At 40.2% G+C, this 20,262-nt stretch overlaps 1 protein-coding gene across 1 annotated transcript in view; it reads right to left on the bottom strand.

Moving 5' to 3' along the window:
• The window catches only part of cntfr (ciliary neurotrophic factor receptor), a 187,600-nt gene that overhangs the window by 113,446 nt on the left and 53,892 nt on the right, over positions 1 to 20,262 (bottom strand). The window contains exon 2 of the mRNA XM_079600814.1: positions 10,687 to 10,768. Within this exon, the coding sequence (XP_079456940.1) occupies positions 10,687 to 10,768 (82 nt within the window). The remainder of the gene's footprint in view (positions 1 to 10,686; positions 10,769 to 20,262) is intronic.

Below are 20,262 nucleotides of genomic sequence, written 5' to 3'. Positions count from 1 at the left end.
CAAATCCTGTAAGGAAAATGTGTCGCTATCTGCAAGAGCTCCTTGGATTGAAAGATTATACATCTTCCAACAGGGTGATGACCCACAACATTGGGCAAAATATACAGTGGTGTGGCTTCAAACCAGTAAAAGCCCAGACTTCAGTCCAATCGAGCATGTGTGCAATGACTCAAAAACTGCTGTTCACAAACTGTCTTCATCCAACATGATGGCAGCTAAGCAATTTTGCCAAGAGGAATGGGCAGAAATTCCAATGCCAAGACGTGCAGCGCTGCATAAAGACTCACCAGAGGAAGCTGCCAAGAGTTTATAGGGGGTAGGTGAATAATGAACACGAAAATAGAGTTAATACTCTTCATCTATACACAAGTTAGGAGATTATTTTTCCTCTTGGAAAGATTTAGCAGTTCATTGTATAGTCTAATCAAGCAAGTCATATCTAGGCACAGTTGTAGCCCTTTATTCTCCAGGCACAATCATTAAGAGCAGTGTGAATCAAACATGACCACTGCTAGCCCAGCATTAGGTGTACTTTACTTTATGTAGTTCATTAACATTTCAGAGCTTTTTTTATCCGTTAGAGCTTTGATCATTTTGCCAGCCGAGCAGTTAGATGGCTTTAGCCAAGGGAACTCTACATTTTAAATAAAGTTTAAAGACTATACCCACAATGCAAATAAAATAAAAAAACCTTTGAAGACCATGTTATAAAGTTATAAAGCTGATTTTTTTCTACACACACTAAAAAGCAGGATAACTAGGGGAAACACTTACGGACGTTAAGTCTTCACACGATCATTTACAGAAAACTGCAAGAATAAACCTCCTCATCTCTTGGAAACTCTCCTGATCTCACTAAGGTGAAATAATACTAAGTCTCTCTCTTGTTAAGCAGTGTTCACTGTACTGAACAAGAACACCACGCTTGAACAAACACAAATCCAGCAGTCTGATCCCGAGTTCAACTCTGCCTTGCCAATTAGATGAATTTACACACAGTGGAACGCTGAAGCTGCATTGCATTGTGCGAGTCCATTAAGACTTTCAGCCCACTGCCCGAATGCATATTAAGATCTATGCTGACCCCCATGAGTAAACATTCCCCATTAGTGAGCTCGCAAAATCCTAGAATGGCCATGTTATTTGGCTCATGACCAAGGGGATGGACACTTAAGCTCTGTTCCAAAACCTAGTGAGCAGCCTACCAGAGCTGTATTTTAAGGCATTTTATACATGCTCCAGACACAGAGGTTATTTCAAAATGGCAGCCTAATTCTAAGCTAGCAAGTAAAACAATCATAGAATTTAAAATATCCAATCTATCATCCATCGACCTCAAATTTAGCTTACCATTTGATATTTTTTTTTTTTTTTTTTTTTTTTTTATAAATATATATATGTCTATATATATATATATATATATATATATAAAAAAAATATATATATATATCATTCGAAACTGTAAAGTAAACCTACTTTTGTGTAAACACACAATAACATAAAAACGTTGGTTGTGCCTTTGTAAAACAAAGAAAACAAACAAAATGTGCCTTTCATGAACTGGAGCTTTCATGAACTTACAAACATGAACCGAAACTCAGCGAATGCTACTTGTCTCACAGACATGAGAAATATATCTATGGGAAACGTGAAGTTTGTACTTTTACATGAACTAATTCAAATAGCAAACGAATTGACTCACAACACACTAGTTTATTAATAAACAATTACAATTTTCCCTTGCTATTTTTTCAGACACATTCATAATCATTACTTTTGCCGGTGCTAAGCGGCAAGCTTGATGTGTGCGCTTGAGCACGAAATAGGCTGTATATTCCGCCCCAAGTAGACCTATATCTACTGTAGCCTAATTTAATTAGTATATGTTATATGTATATCTTTAATGTTTATAATGTGCATTTTATTTGAATACAATAATGCATAGGAGCTCATACTGAGGATTAGGTGTAGAATAAGAATGGGATTTGCAAAAAAAAACAAGGCCCCGGAGGTGCAGAGATGATATCAGACAGGACGTGACGATACACAACATCCTGTCTCCCACAGAGATAGGAATATAAGATCATAGTTAATGTGACAGTGTCACAATATGGACAACGATTTACAGACATTTCTCAAAATATCTTCATGATCCACAGGGAAAAAAAAGTCTTACAGTTTTGAAACAACTTTAGTTAACAACCAGTAGACAATTTTTGGTGAACTTTCCTGTTAAGGATCATGTTTTTGTGAGATTCATTCAGAATATAAAGAATAATGTCTAATATTTCACCACTAAAAACCAATGCATACAAACAAATAAAATGATTAAAAACATACTTACTCTACATGTTTTTTTTTAACATGGCATCATCTTGTTTTTTATCTTGTGATATAAGGGTGAAATATGCCGCACACATGTCCTTGACAGGATTCATAAGATTCTCCTTTGTTGTCTCATTTCCACAGTTTAATTAAAAGAGGATAAGAGTGCAACTACGGAAGGGAAGTACACGGCCTACATCTGTAGCTTCACACAAAACAGCTGTTTCCTCAGCGCTGTGTGTAGCCATGCCAATTTTATGCTTTCGGTGTTGGGATTTCCAAGGAGAACATCTTAAGCATTGATTGATGCAGGAAAAGGTTCTTTATTGACAGTGGAGAGTTTGAATGATTTATACACTGTAGTGAGACATTTATTTTTGCACATCTTTGGAGGTAAACAGTTCAACAAGCACATGGTAAGGCTGAAGCTGGTTTTCCTGAATAAGGCTTTATCATTTAACACCCAATGTGTTTAGTATAAATCCTTGAAGCGGAGCTAGAGCACATTGAAAATGGTAGTAAAAGAGATATGTATTTTGAAGGGTGCTGACAGTGTGAGAAGTTCATGCACCTGACTTCTTTCACACGCTCTTTTTGCCAACAAGGACGTGCTTGAAAATAGCCACTGCATTCGCTTTTATTCTCTCTTCACCCCCTGCTGATTCAAGGTATGAGCATGAGAGACGGTTCACACGTTCTAGCTTTAACGTCACCGCTCTTGAAGTAAACATTAATGTGCAATTGTGCCACAAAATCCATGCAAATTCTCTAGGGAGGCAATACGCACATATTCTCACACCTCTAGCACAGCCAAACTTGGAGTTGTTGATAAAATTCACACTTGCTCCCCAAAAGGATGCTGTTTTTTTTCTATTTAGGGAAGATAGCTAGTAGACGGCTTCAAAATTATTTGTCTATTACCAAAGAAAGCCAGCAGAGAAATGTCTGATCCAGTCACAGCTTACCAACTGAAGACAAAGTCTTAATCCTGGTTCTGAAATCACGCATGTCGAAATGCAAATATCTGAACGCTGTCAATTTGCCGTCATAATCCAGCACGTCTGCACATGAGACACATCATTCACCAACATTATTCATTCCTCATTTCTATACTAGATCAAGATGCCGTCATCAAACAGGGTACTTGTGTATTATGAGGCCCTTTAGGCCACTAGAGACAAACAAGTGATTGATTGAATTCAACAGCCTCTCCACGCTGAGCCGGATTGGAACTGACCAGGACAATGGATGCTCTGAAATATATTTGCTCTCATTCTCACTTAGGGTCTCATGAATAATTAAATTGTTAGAGATGGGCTTGTCTGGACTCCATCTCACTGACTGATGACATAAAACAAGGCTTTGTCTGTCTTTTTCTGATGGAAGGATGGGGCTGGGTAGTGCTCTTAGTTCTGTCTTAAAAATATCCCTAGACTTGGTCTATTATATTTTAGCTCGAAAGCATACTCCTTACACTTCTACCCTTTATTTATATTTCTGTTATGTGTAAAATGTGTATTTAACAAAGAAAGTCCGTTACAAGGAATTGGAAATCAAAGGTGTCAGATAAACAAAAAAGAAGAGTTTTTAATATTTTTTTCATTTTTTTTCATCTTCATGTTACTTCACATTCCATTAAACATACCATTTAGATAAAATCTTACCACTGTTATCGCCAAATGTGTATTGACACCACCTTTGTTGTTTTTTCATCAGTTTTTTATCAGTCCATATAATATAAAACCATATTCCTGATCATAAGTGTAACTTAATTCAGGTTAAGTTCATTCAGGTATTAGCACATGATTATTAATGTAACTTTATTATAAATTCTTAACCAACATGTTTTTGTTTGAGAGTTAAGAGTGAGTTCTCGCTTAAATTTCTTAACTCATTCTGATTTCTTGTGGGAATTTGCTCACTCATGATAAGCCCCGCCCCTACATGTAAACAGAGTGATTGAATAATTAATGACCAATCAAAACACTTTAAAATAATACATCACAGATCTTTCCAGTGTTAGTACGTACAGAACGTGCAAACTCATGTACATTTATGAATCTATTTTCAAAATAAATTCAATGTTGGTCTGATGTACAAGAAGAGTGCAGAAAGTCAAAAGTTTACTTTGGTTGTCTGCAGGGTAATTATAGTTAACTAAAATTTAACTTAAAACAAAAAATATTACAACATTTGTTAATTCACTTGTCCACTTCATAGCACAGAAACTGCACTTGTCAAAGTTACTAATAATCTTCTTATGGCAGTGGCTTCTGGTCAGCTGACTTTACCTATTTTGCTTGATCTGAGTGCGGCCTTTGATACAATCATCCACCTAGAAAGGCTGGCCTCCCTTGGAGTTATGGGAACCTGCCAGTCTTGGTTTAGATTGTATATTTAGATTGTATATCGCACTGAGTTTGTACAACTTCAGATCTAAGCCATCGCAAGTTACCACTGGTGTTCCCCAAGACTCAGTCTTGGGCCCTCTTTTATTCATTATTTATTTACTGCCCCATGGACACATTTTTAGGAAGTACCATATTAATTTCCACTGCTATGCTGACAACCCCCAGCTTTACCCCTGTTTCCATGCCTATTTCTGCTTTTCCTCCACTTTCTCTGTGCTGCTGCTTAGCTGAAATTAAAAGCTGGTTTTCATAAAATTTCCTTAAAATCAATAGTGGTAAAACTGAAATTATCCTGGTAGGTACAAAATATACTCTGGCAAAATCGTATAGCTTCTCTGTGACTATTGACCATTGAAAAAAAGTCCATAGTTTTGCCATCCATGCAGGTCTGGGTGTTGTCCTTGATAGCACCCTATCCTTTGAAGCTCACATTAATAATATTATTCATGCTGCATATTTTCATTTACGAAACATAAACCGTCTTTGTCCTTCTTTGACAACAAACAGCACATCATTGTACAAGCCTTAGTTACCCAATCATTTCAATCTGCTTTTAGGTTAGGTAGTAATTGTTTGGAAATGGGGTTAAACTACTGTATGTGTGTTAGTATGGAATGTTGTTCATGGACTAACAAAAGATGTTGATGCAGAACCATTTCCTTCCCCCACAAAATCAGGATTTACATCTTTATCCTTGTGATTGACATGATTATATGGAAGAGATATGAGAAGAGACCCACCTACAACTGAATTAGGATGCTTTAACGGTTTGTCTCAAGTACAGACATATGGGATATTAAGTCTATGAATATTAAATGAATGGCAGAATTCTAATAAAGACTTTCCAAGATGTCAAATCCAGTTTAGTTATAATTAGTCAATAAGAAACATTTTAATTAAGTCACAAACTCTTTGCATTTGTCATGGTTAATTTTGAAAGATATTCAACAATAATTATACCTACACTAATGATGCATTAAACACAAATCTTGTGTGACCATGTGAATAGAAAGTTAATTATCACATTAACATACAATTCTCTATATTTGTGTATTGTAATGAAACTGGTCTCGATTCTGCATCTGTGTATTTGTTTTTGTCCATCTGTACTTAAATCTGTTTGTGTACTGGCATTCACTTTTAAGTGTGTGTGTGTGTGTGTGTGTGTGTGTGTGTGTGTGTGTGTGTGTGTGTGTGTGTGTGTGTGTGTGTGTGTGCGCGTGCGTGTCTACGCAAAAGGCTTAGATTTGTGATGACTGCTGTCTAGATTAAACATGATCAGCTGACCAATCAGAACAAGGGTGGCAACAGATAAGCAACACTGATGATGGATGACGTGGTGATGTCACCCCACTATGACATCACTGTATCAGTGCTACAAGCCTGCCAAAGAAACACATGCCAATGACTAGGCATTATAGCGATGTAATCAGCTTTAGTGAGAGACTAGCTTCAACAAAACGTGGGCCGCCGCAGGGGTGTGGGGGGATGACAACAGCATTAGACATCCAAGAAGATGCCTTATCACTCTCAAACCATGTTCCCAACTGAAGCTACATGTGCAGTTTTGACTGGCATAGGGTCAGGATTCCTTTTTTAGTAAGTAGTCATTTAGCAACCACTTTTAGTTTAATTGACTTGAAGTACATTATAGTACAAATGAGGAACAATTTGATTCTGAGATTCTACATCAGGGGTGCTCAAGCCTGACCCGGCCGCTCAGCGGTGGTACAGTAATCGTAAACGCGTGAATTGTACAAATGTAACCGAGACGTTCCCTATTAGTCAGTCACGTTCAATGTTACGTCAGACGTGATCTGACAAATTGGGTTCCCTACCAAAGGGGCCACTATCTCTGCTCCATCCAGCGCTCAGCATAAGCCACCTGATCCCCCCACACCTATTGGGGCGGAAGAGGGACAGGACTTTACGCCGAGAAAGACGATCACTGCTGTTCCGCCTGACCCATACAGTGAGATTATTGGATAACACTGGAAAAGTGTGCCTTTTCCAGGTGGAAAGGGACGCTACAGAACCCACATCCTGCCTATAGGGAGGTATCATGTGGAAATTACACATTGGGACTGGCCATTAGGGCAGTGCAACCTATGGAATATCTCTGAGATAGCCCCAGCCTAGTTAGGGGAGAGTTAGTCTCAGCCTCAGACGTCACGCCCACGGAACGTTGGCGAAACGTCTGATGCATATGGTACACTTAACTGGAAACACTTCAGGAATGTCGAAGTCGTCATCTGATTGGTTGAATTTTATCGGATTTCCGGGGGGCGCGAGTGTCGCGTTTATTTTCGGTCCGCCGGGAAACAAAGCGCAGACGTGTGATTGTGGAAGAAAAACTGTTGTGTTTACATGAGTGACAATGAGCATTTATCAAGATCAGCTAAACGTAGGATTCTCAAAAGTATGCAAGGTTCACGGCATAGACTCTTTAAGAGATGTCCAGGAGTTTTGTTTGAGGCACTTAGTGGAGACAAAAATAGATATGTTAGCCTGTTTGCCGACGGGATTTGGGAAGAGTATTATTTTCCAAGCCTGGCCGACCCTTTGTCAGCATTTAGAAGGATTCCCAGCAGATCCAATTTTACTAGTTGTGTGTCCCCTCCTATCTATTATGGAAGATCAAGTGAAGTACCTAACTGCGAAGGGGATATCAGCCGCGTTTGCGGGCAAACATGAAACAACAGACGCTGACATCGCAGCTGGCCGATTCAGTATTGTGTTATATTGTGGTAATGCAGACGCCATTGTTGTTATACGTGCACGAACAGATCAATGACTTCCTGCTTGTTTTCTTCTCCTTCTTTGATTTTCTATGCTGACTGACTTGTTGCACGCCGGTCTGTTGTTGTGGGGACATTTCCACGCCCCGAGACGTGACGCTGAACGAAACGATCTGTAATTGGTTGTTTGACATGTCGGTCAAACGGCCTTATGGGTGGGCCTTGACCAAAGAAAGCTGCTATGAATTCCAGACCTTCAGCCGTCAGTCTGAAGGTCTGGTTACACGAGACTAGGGGAGAGTCAACACCGGCAAGGACGGCAGAGCAGACTCTGCCAAGGGAAAGCTATGGGCTTGCCCACAGGGAAGAATGCAAATATAGGATCACCATAGGGATCACAACATATGGCACCTAGCCTACCACATGGGTCAACCATTGGGCGTACTTATGAGTGTTGGTCCCCGGCGTTCACTGGCCACTCAGGGTGAGTACACGGTAGAACACTGGCTCTACACAAAGACTATAAAATCTTTCAAAAGTGTTAGGTGTTGCCTAGCCCACAGCTCTACATATATCTGGCAGCGAGGCGCCATGTGCCAGCGCCCAGGAGGAAGCAACACTCTCAACCTTGATGATTGATCAACGCAGTGGTCGCAATGCTGTCTGTTCGGAGCAGTACATGCTTGCCTAGTAGCGGCAATTTGAAGTGGCCCAGCGCAAGCTGTACTGCTAGCAACTCAAGGCAGTTGATGTGCCAATGCAGTAAAGGTCCCGTCCAAACCCCCGAAACTGCATGCACGTTGTAAGTGGCACCCCAGCAGTGGTGGAGGCATCCATGTAGACAACAGCATGCCTGGACACTTGGTTTAGGGGAACTCCTGCCCGTAGAAAAGCAGGGTCCGACCACAGGCTGAAGGTTTGGCGGCAGGCCGGGGTAATTGTCACCCGGTGCGTGCAGTGTTGCCAAGTACTGAATCGGCCTCATATGAAGCAATCCGAGCATCGTTACTGCAGCTGCGGATGTCATGTGCCCAAGGAGCAAACACGTTCCTCTGTGAGGCTTTCAGGCTGACCGAGTCCAGCCCCATACCGAGAAAAGAGATACTCTGCACAGCGGAGAGTTTTCTCTTTTCCCAGTTGACCCGAAGCCCCAGCTGGCTAAGGTGCCCAAAGGGGAGGACTTTGTACTAATATACCAGACCCTCGAACGCAAAGTGCAGGAGTGGTCTGTGTTGAGGGAGAATCAAGACATGAAAGTGTGCATCCTTCGGGTCGATCGCTGCAAACATATTTCTGAGTTAGGGGGTCAAAGGGACCACAGACGAACCCACAAAGGGGCGGTGAGGTGGAGGACAGGGCCCCAACCCGGATGTCACAGCGTCCCGGACGTTAGCACGTTAGGGCAAGCTCTTGATTGCCTCAGCCTGCTTCTGAATTGCGGAGAACAGCTGGTCACAGTCATCGACAGTATAGCCGAAAAGATGATCTTATGAGATGGGCATTGAGAGCTCATTTTTAACACATCTCGCACCTCTGCTAATTTTAGCCAGGGGGCGCTTCTGGACCACCAAAATGGACATCGTCTGGCCGAGGGCCTGCGCTGTGACTTTCATCATGGTCAATCACTGTGAGCAGTTCCTGCATCAACCCTGGCTCAGAACTACCCTCGTACATTATAAATGCTTTGGCCTTGTAGAGTTACAGGGTGGCCATCGCATGCAGGGCAGAGGCGGCCTGTCCAGCAGCACTGTAAGCCCCAGCAGCCAGAGCTTCTGTTGTCTCACAGGTGCTTTATGGGTTTGCGGATGACCCCAACAAGTGGCAGCACTCTGCGGCACTGCAACTGCCCACTCCATCTGGGGAATCCCCGCGAACCCTGTGACCACCCCACCATCAAGGGTAGCGAAAGAGGAAAATACTTTTTACGTAGATGTTGGCATATATGGCGTTCCATATTGGCCCAAATATGCTTCCATACTGCTAAAGTTCTTAATGCACATCTAGCAAGGAAGGCACGGGGGCTGGGCAATGCGATTGAAATGTCATGCTGCACCCCCAGACACCAGCTAAGAAAAGCTCAGAGCAAGACCGAGAGCGCAGCAGAAATCATGGATGTCAACTCGGAATCTGATTCAGCATTAGGCATAAGAATCTGGTTCAAATCTTGTGCTAATGTGCATTGGCTCGTTCAGTTTACACTCAAAGGTTATTTGGCTCTCAGACGAGATCCCAATTCGTCAGATCATGTCTGACGTATGTAACGTTGGACGTGACTGACTGATAGGGAACTCAAAGAGTCTTGTAAAGTGATACTATATCATTTGACCAAAAGTTGAGAAACACTTTTTCTGAAAAGCACTCTGGTGTAGGCAGTTCATCCAATTAGCTGTTCCTTCTTCGTTTCAAATTCTGTCACTTTTTCCAAACCCCTTAAATGTATTATACGCATTCCTTTCCATCAAACCCTTAGTTTTCTCTAGTGTGCAAAGTCCATCAAATATGTTCTGATTGGATGTGCTTGTGAGGCATTGCGAAGCATTTTGACCTTCTCTGTGGACAGACAAATTACTTGTTGATGGAAACTTGAGTTGCACCTGGTTAGGAAACGGCATAATATGCCGGCTTAAATAATAACTGGAAAAAAATGACAATAGCTTTATAGTAGCTTCCAACAAAACAAGGATACCTCGGTAGCACTTCCACCCCGAGGTCTTACAAAATGACACTGAATTGGAATGCAGAAACAACATAGTTGCTTATTCACCCAAGCATGAGAGAACCCATCACAGTCAGCAAGATAACATGTCTGGTCCAAACTTAGACACATTCAGAAACACTCCGAGGATTGTTTTGTTCTGGAGCTCTAGTTTTTGACCCAGTGACAGGCTAGCCTCTGTGTCTCCGGGCAGCCAGGCCATGCGTTAAACAGCATTCACACACACATACACACACCCCTCCCCACAGTCAGGTGATACTGACCCTCTGCTCACAACGTGACTTATCTGTTCCACTCCAACAGACAGACTGAAGGAGGGACGAAAAAAAAAAGACAAGTAAAGAGAAAGTCAAGACACATAACCAGAAAAGAACAAACTGATCCCTAATCTACAAAAGATGAAGCTGATTTTGTTAAGAAATTGTCTTGTTCCTGACCAAACACGCACACCGGAGACCCACAACAGATGGAGGAAGTATCCAAAATGTGGACTTACCTTGCTGGCTGCGCCTTTGGGCATAAACCACCACCACGGCTGCAAGCACCACACAGCAGAAGGACGTCACAATGTTGGCCATCTGCAGAGACACACACAGAGGTAGATCGTGAGGCTTCTGGCCTGCCCGAGAGAAACTGGGTGGCACCGATGCCAAGACAGCATGAGGAGGACAGTTTCCTCCTTCCCTCCCCCTCTCTCTCACTCTCTCACTTGTTTTCTTTCTTCCAATGTCTCTGCCTGCTGATTCCCCGCCCCACTTCTCTCTATCTCTGTCTCTCTCTCTCTCTCTTCCCTACTTTATAGCGTCTCATCAGTGGAATCAATGCCCTCTGGGACTGATATTCTCTCTGGCCAACTGGCTGTGGGATAGACAGACCTAGATGAGAAATAGGAAGAAGAAAAGACAATGCCAGACTGTTTGGATCCAGGATTGACCATCATAAAGACCTCCTTAGTCTCTCTTCATCTGGCCTTCTATTTCTCTTTTTTTCTCTCTCTTTATCTTTTCTCACTCTCTCCATACACACATACTTTTTTTTAAACCAGGGGAAATGTTGTTTGATCATTATTGCTAATTCAGAACTCAGGACAGTGTTTCCCAAACCCCTAAACGTACACTTTCTGAATGTCTCCCTTATCTGACACACACATTTCTAGTCACTCCAAGACCTGACAGGGAAGTCTTGTTTCAAAATCACACCATTGGTTGAGCCACTGTTGTTCTGGCTGACTTAGCTGGGTCATTTAAACAAACAGCCTTCAATTCCTTTTAGTGTCAACAGTGGCACAAAAAACACACAGAAGATTTTCCTACTACCTGACAGATATCACTGAAACAGTTCTCCTGATCAATCATAACTGTCTCTGACAGCCCTGCGAACAGCAAAACAGTACCCTTCTTTAACTTAAATCAGAAAAACTCTAGGCCTATCAATCATTTTAAATGTTCATGGGTTTTTGAATGACATTGGCTGCTGGTATGTTTTTGGAGGGCATGTGGTTGAAGTAAGCAAAATAGTGGAAGTTTGCTGAAATCACTTTAATGGAGATTAATGTAAAGTTACAGTGTGTAATGTATGCACCACAAGTGGAACCAAATGGAATTGCAAAAATAATTAATAATTACCAATTTGTAATTTATGAAAGACTTTCATATCTTAGAAAATCAGTTTGAGGCATTTCTAAGATCACTCCTGAAACTGTAGAGGCGACATATGTTAGATTACTGGGAAACTCTGAGAAGCAGGAGACTTAAACACAACTTGATCTCAATGTAATCTCATTTTTGTCCAGGAGAAATAATTGAGATATTAACAGGACCCCTTTTGTGATGTTCTTTCCTATGGGAAGACTTCACAGTGAAACATTTGAAATCCAGACCAAAAGCAACACATTGTAGGGTCAGGATATCAATTTGTCTCCCTAAGCACACCAGCATTTAAAACATTAAAAAGAGCCCACAGTTAAAACAAGCATAAAGAGAGACATTCATCAGAGTGAGACAGGGAATATTCATAACCAAGAATAAATAAAAAAACTGAATGAATGCACACATAAAGCCATGGATGGAATACAAGCAGAAGGTTTTATTTGTTTTGTACACTCACTTGTTTAATTGTCTCCCATGATCCCAACGGTAGTTATTCATTAAAGTTAAACAGGAAATTATAACACACCCCATTATCAGGATGGTTGACTTGCTAAAGGAAATGTATACACACTTTATTTATTTATATATTTAACATTGTAATCACAACACCGTCTCGCTAATTGCGGGAGAACCTAGCTCACTTGTAGCAAAAGTTCTTGATTGTTTTTGCTGGCAAGAACGTGCTCGTCTTGGCTGGTGTCGAAGATGTAAGTGGGAGTGATGTGCCTATAATATTTGCTTTTATTGATGGGGGTGTTTAATATTGTGGATATTTTGCTTTTTGTCAGCTACTTATTATGTTCTGATTCATGGGTCTGCATACTTAGCGTGTCTTTTATCAACATGCTGTATTTACCATTCGTCACTCACTAAACACAAGGTTCACATACACACAAGTGCGAAGACAAAAGAGCTAACTATTTTCTTTGTTTGATCAATGTCTTAGACTAAAGTCAATATTGTACATCCTCACTGAATAACGTCTTTGCGTTTGTTTGTCTCCGTGTGTCGTTCATCAAAAATTCATCATAAACATTGTATGAGGTCATCATTTATATTCGAATGACAATAAACTCTTTGAAATCAAGAATATGTCCAGATATTACTCAAATATTGCTGCCCAGCACTACTTATGGAGTAATATCATTACAGAATACAGTTGATGACCCTTTAACGTTCAACTTAGTAAGTATGCCCAAATTAAAAATGTGTCAGAAAGTGCACTTTTCGTTTTTTTCAATTACCACTGCATAAAAACCAAAGCGTTCCTCTACTCCGTTGAGATTCTTGAGTAAAGCAGAGAATAGTCTGTTGACTGACACTTCATATTTATTCCAGCACTCAAAAAAAAAAAAAGGACTGACAGGAGTGAAATTAAAATTGCATCTCTCTGTCAGTTCTTCAGAATTCCTCCTTTTTCTGGCGGCCATAAGTAGCATTTAGCCCATCAAACTCGTGAACAATACATTTGATATCTGACAGCTCAGGATCCTTCTCTTAATGACATCCCATGGCTTTGCAGATTTTATAATAATGTTGCTCAATGAGACCCATTTTGCTCGCCTTTATCTCCTGTGTTATTTATTTATTCATATCTTATTTATGGCCATTGCTGCTGAATAGAGGCATTTCTTCTCGCTGGTTAATTAAAATATATAATTTATCGTTGGTGCTGAATGATTTTTTTTTGCACCCATCTCAGGTTTCTTGTGATGTCCTGTAAAATTTGCATTTAAATTGGAAAGCCTGAACTGAATACTTGCAAAGAAGGTATGAAGTATCACAAGAACCAGCCAGGAAAATCCCACCAAACCTTTCGCTGACAGATGAACGGAAATCGCAAAGACTTTTTATTATCTGTTTTTTTTTTTTTTTTTTTTTTTTACTTTCCCTTCAGAAAAATCTCCACTTGCCAAAGCATTCTCCAATATGAATCAATGTGGCCTAAAGGATATGGAGATTAGTCTACATGTTGAATACAAATAGCAGTGCCAATGGCAGTGCACTCTGAATATCTTCAGTAGCATATCAATGCTTTCTAGAAGTCTCCCTAGAGTTGCAAAGATGATACATAAAGCAATTTTCTTAAATAGCTCACCATTACATGTATGAAGTAAAAAAAAAAAAACATTTTTTAACCAACATTAAGTTTTATACTGGAAAATCAGTTTCAGAACCAGGTATGTGCTGTAATACATTTTAAATAAATATATAGTGTATATAACTTCACAATAAAAAAAAACAATATTATGTAAATACATTTTGCATAATGCATATTTTGCTTTTACTGCTATTGAAACGGCAGAAAGAAAAAGAAAACATTTGTAGATGTGCATCAATTTATATAACACAATAATTCATGAAAATGGTTTGATTTAACCAACCTTAATGCCATTTTTACTACTTCAAATCACTTCAAATCACATTAAAGCAACTTGATTCATAGTAATATTCAGTCATAATCATAGTCACAAGGCCAGAAGGATTGTGAAACTAGTCTAATGAAACAGGCTTTAAGAATCTTAATGACCAAATAAAAAAACTTGCTTTTAAATCTTTGCAATATGCATGATGATGCCAAATTTTATATGTCCAGCAAAGTTATCACAAACATATCATGAATATTCAATATATCACTCAGCCCTAAATGTGTCGGAACATCCGAAGATAAAATCTCAATCAATTCTCCACAAAGGCTGTAGTCTTCCTACTGACACACACACACACACACACACACACACACACACACACACACACACACACACACACACACACACACACACACACACACACACAAACTCTGAGGTCATATCCTGTAATTTAAGTCTTGCATCCAAGACCCCCCCTGACACTAATTCCCTCCATCAATCCAGTCGTATCACAGATCTCTCAGATTAGCACCCATGCTACAGCGCACATGGCACACGGCCATGCACACATACAGCCAATAGCCCTGACATTTAAACCCGTCACATCACCCCTAATCGCATGCCAAATACAATGTCAATCCTGTCAAAGCCTGTGGTGTGGAGCTGTGATCTTCCGGCAGCTGTGCTGGTGTTATTTAAGAAGAAAAAAAAAAAGACCAATAATCAATACTGGATCAGTGCTTTAATGCTAGAGGGCTGGAACCTTTGTTCACTTAAAATGCAAATGGGGAAGTTTGTTTAAGTGATTTTAGGAGAAAATATACATGAGGCTATCAGGACTGCACATAGACCAGTTGGAAAAAGTGCAAGTTTATTTCAAAAGTACATTAGAAATCCATGTCATATTTATATATTTTTCACGAGTTCACACTTACAAATAAGTCAGATGGAATAAATGGTATGCATATTTGGCGTGCTGTCCGAAGAGAGGGCTCCGGGCTCGGTATTCGGCCCGAACCCAGAGTACTCCCCCCGTATTGCAGGTTTAGGAAGTAACCAGGCGAGTGTGAGGAGACGGGGTGGTGGAGGGATGCTGAAAAACTGTCGAGGAACGTTGGTGAGTCAAATGAGTATGTATATAGGTCTCCACTCATGCTGATTGGATAGAAATGTTGATTACTGATTGTTGACAGCTGGTTGGAATGATGTGATAATTGGATCAATTATTTGAACGTGCTCCTCCCGAACTTTGTTTATAAAATATCATTTTTTTACTATATTATTTTCCAATTGTATATGAAAATCAAAAAAGACTCATTAAAATAATGAAATTCTTGAAAAGAAGTCTCATAATCGTGACAAAATCATTCATCTCTTAGAGAGACAAACTAATTATATACTAACACATTTATCATAGCAAAAATACTCGCTGCTTATTACTATCCACTCTTTCCCCGCCATTTGTAAAAAAATGCTTCCCCGCTTTTGATGGAATTTTCTGGCTTTCCGTGTTCTCACTGTTATACAGTGGGGGTGATATTACACATCTTCTGAAAGATTACTGAATCTCCTGATCAAAACACATGCGAAGAAGAAGCAGAAACAAGCCATATCATATGTAATCATATGCATAAAGTATGTAAAATAACGCGATCATCAACATTAAACAGTATATAAATCAAAACTGCCTAATGTTACTGAATGAAATGTTGACCCAGGACGAGCTATAGGACGTCTTTGAAGCTTTAGGGGTGTTGATGGACTCTATCTACTCCCTCTGTGTTTTCATCATCGTTCTGAATCTGATCTGGATGTAGTCTTTGACAAAATTGCGATTTTCTGAGCTTTTTGCTCAGAACGTTGCTTTTTTTATGAAACTTACCCATATTCAAGTGTTGATAAAAAAAGAATACATGAAGCTATAATAAAACGTTTTGTTTGTTTGTTTTTTTGTTTGATTGATTGTTTGTGTGTTTGTTTGTTTGTTTGTTTGTTTGTTTAAAAGCAGAGGGTCTGTTCTTTCTTTTGATACATTCAGATATTCATACAACTAAATATTCTGGGTGATATGAAATTGTGAAAATGGTCAAAAACGCTTGCAGTAGATGGAAACACTGGTGGGGAAAGAGTTAATAAGTCCTGTCCATGGTGTGACCAAAGTCATGTGGTAAAACCGTCACATGAACCTCATAACTCTGTGTGAAGGTCAATAACCTGTCAAGTTGTGTCATGTGGTGTGACTCCTCAAAAGTGTAATGAAATTTATAAATGATATTTGTAAGAAAAAATATATATTTAAAAACCTGTTTTGAAAAAAAAAATATATATATATATATACTTGTTTTTCAAAATCATACGAAACCAACATGAATACAAAGAGCACATTTCCAAAAACTTGGCAGATTTGTTTTAAACTAGATTGTTTAGCACTCTCTTTTTGCAATCTAATTAGGAACCATTGTGTCCCTCATGCCAAGTTAGGCACAGCTGCATTTTAAAGCATGCAGCACGAAGAGTTTATCACGCATATGGCACCTTTAACAATTTTATGATAAAATAGTGCAGATGGACCTATGCAATGAATATTCATCAGTCAGTGTCATTAAAGAAGTGCTTTATGACTATATTATCCAATGTGAATACGCAGGCCATCAACAGAATTGGTTTATAGGCTGTGATACAGATTATTTAGTGCGATTTTACACCATTCTGCTCTGCCATTACTCATCTGCATGACATGTATCAGCCCTTGTGCAAATGTAAGCAGAAAGCCCCACTGCAAACAGCATGCTGTTGGTATTTACCCACAATCCCACTCTGCACTAAATATGCAGTCCATATTCTAAATGAGTTATTTAAGTGAGACTCAGCTAGCTATAAACCGAGCTCTATGTGGGAGCTAAAAGCACACTCTCTTTACGTTTTTTTTTTTTTTTTTTCCACAAGGACCTTGAAATGCAGCACCCATGAATAGACCCTTCCTGCTTTGGGCCTGGTCCTTACCCTGACCACCCTGTGTGCTAACCACACCGAGCCAATTGGGACACTACAGAGAGACTAAAAAAGCAGACACACTACAACGGAATGCACACAGGATGCTTTCACCCTCTGTAAGGTTCTGAAGCTATGGATAAGGATAGTGTTGTTTACATCATTTAACTTACAAATTAACAAAAGAGCAACTGTTAAGGCTGTCTTTTACTTCAAAGATAATTTAAGGAGTGAATTAGGAAATCTGAGAAGCTAAAAGGGACATTGTATTGGAGATTTGGACATATGTTACTGAAACATGGACTTTGGAGATCTCACTCTTTAGAGCAGTAGGACCTAAATAACTAGAAAGTACCTAGGTGGCCACTGAGTGGACCGACTATAAAATTAATCTTGATATCATAAAGTGAAGTCATAAACTTCTATATCATTTTTGGGAATGAAAAAGGTCTCCAGATATTCCCCCTGCTAATGTTTGTGGGCCCAAAATGTCTTGATCTTTAGATAGTCTTAGCTTAGCAGGAGCAGTAGAAGGTCTCTTGACAGTGACTCAGTGATCTGTGACTTGTGATGTAATTATCCTTTTTCTATTGGTTTACTGGTCTAAAGAGGACATCTGTCATGCAGAGCCCGGGCTAATGGTATAAGGGCACTCTGTTTCTCTCTTTCTCCCCTCAGAATCAGAGACGAATGCAGCACTTTCAATCTCCAAAGACTTTTGGAAGATCCATGGATCACAGTTAATTATCAGCCAACCGAATGTCCAATGAAAAAGCAGAATGCATTTTAATGCTTTACCTTTCCATCACACCGCATTGTTCTGATTGGAAAGTATTTATGCTTACCACATTACCCTGGCCACAGGTGAAAAAGGTTAATTTGTCAATGTTGCAAGGTCTATAAGCAAAAATAACAGTGCATGGGAAGGAAACAGATGTTTGACAGAGTCAGCCATTCAGATAGTTCGGGTTCAAAGGTTCCAGCTGGCAACTGCCGGCAGAAATGCCCTGTGATGCTACCGGGGGTTTGCCTCTGCCACCACTGCGCAAAAGCAACATCTGTTCCTCAGACAAACTACCAAAACTGCAGCCAACTGTTTACTATGCTCTTCTGACGTGACACACCAAGCAAGAAATGTAGAAAAGTCACAATGTGAGGGCTTCAATGAGAAGAGGAGAAATTAATAAGACTGACATGTGGTTAGTCCTGAAGCCATGGCTTTTTTCTGCCCATTCCAAAGGATTGATTTGCTTCAGAGAGTTCTTCAAACCAAACTACCACAGTGGCTTGGTCCTTCTCAGATCATTTATGTCCATGGACCTTGGAGATGCCAAACATGAAACCTCACCACTTGCTCAGTTCAGTGGCAATGTATTTCTGTCTTTCAGACGATCAGAAATCCACCACAGAGTGAACCTTTTAGCGTAGGTACAATTTACGGAAAAAAGATTACAATGAAGATTACAATGGGGGTAATCTACAACACAGGCTGGGGTGGCTGAAGATCTGAGCTGGTAAGTGAAAGGTTGACGTATCCAACCCTGCACGGTTCTATTGCCATTGCGTCCATAATAGACAAATGTAACCCAAGGTTACATCAGAGGCACGGTCCCTAATACGTGTACTAAAGTAGCTTCAAATTAAGAGTCTGCTAAATCAGTTGTTCTCAGTTGGTTCTGTGTTAGGGACCAACATTTACATTGACGTCAAGTGGTGACCCAACATCGGGGTCAGCACAAACCATGCACAATTGCATTCAGGGTTTTATATTCTTCGACTTTGTGTAGGTTTGCTCAAGGTTTTTGAAGATGAGGGTCTTTCACACAACCTGTCCATGTTGGCCCCTACCTATTTTGATAAGTTTCCCTCAAGTGATATATTGATATTGCTCAAAAAATACTGTGGAGTTTGATTGGAAACATTACCTTTCATGCCACCCTATCCACTCTACATTCTATTCCTGGGCTGCAACCCATCTGTTGAAAACCACTGTGCCACAAAACAAAGGAGTAATTGTTGTTGCTAGAATGTTAGGTGACTGTGTAGACACTCTGGTGTAATCTGTACTAGTATATATTAGACTCTTTTTGATGAACTCTCTGTTTGCACACCTTAATGTGCACACCCCTGAGGCTGGTGTCCTACAGCTAGCTGAAACCATTGGAAATTTGCCCAGGGGCCTTGTGTGAGCTGTAAGGCAGGACCCTGGCGAGGAGCTCGTCTCATCGCCGGTCTGACAGAGTGATTAGGATTCTATTCCCAGCTTCCTTCTCCTCTCAGTGCTCATTAGTCATACAATCAATTAAAGCCAGTCCATGCTCACATCGTCTTTCCCTGCCAGATACCTAAATTACACATGGGGAAAATATTCCACTGAGGTGGTTGGTCACTTTCCTTCACTCTGAAAAGTTTTTTAGCCTTATAAGATGGAGGAAATGACAATTTGTTTTCACATGAAATGTCCCTCGTGTTGTCTCAACTAATGGTGAAAGAAGTTCAGTGAAACATTTAAAAGTGTTGGTCAAATGATGCCTCAGACAAAGGCCATGACCAAAATTATGCACTTGATGTGGACTTGCAATCTTGTGGCCTTTGTTTTTGTCTTTGTGTCCAAGAGGTCATCAGGATAAATGGGTGTCCCCGTTAACAATTTCCGGTTCAAAATAGTGACGACCAGTTCTTCTGTTACACATTTGATGCACCAACAGTGCACCCTTTTGTGAAGATAGCACTGGTGCTGACTTCACGGTGATACCCAACAGTCCATGCAACATTACGTCATTCCAGTGTGGAGTCAAATGAGGGCCAAAAATAGCCGAGGTCACCATTTGGAACAGAGGCAAAGCTTGCTGAAGTGAAATAAATACAAATTGTTTTTCAAGCCATTGTGTATGGTCTTCGTGAACAGTAATTGAAAAATGTCTTCTTCTATAGGAGCCATTTTGAGTTTCATTTCAGATTTCATTTCACATAGTCCAGGGATCACAAACAACATCCTCCTAATTCAACACAATTACACCACCAACCTGGAAATCGGTGTGTGTGCACTTTTCGCTCTGACAG

This window comes from Phoxinus phoxinus (genome assembly GCF_949152265.1).
Source record: "Phoxinus phoxinus genome assembly, chromosome: 23".
NCBI lineage: Eukaryota > Metazoa > Chordata > Actinopteri > Cypriniformes > Leuciscidae > Phoxinus > Phoxinus phoxinus.
The sequence above is the reverse complement of the archived record's forward strand: the minus strand, read 5'-3'. Positions and strand labels throughout refer to the sequence as shown.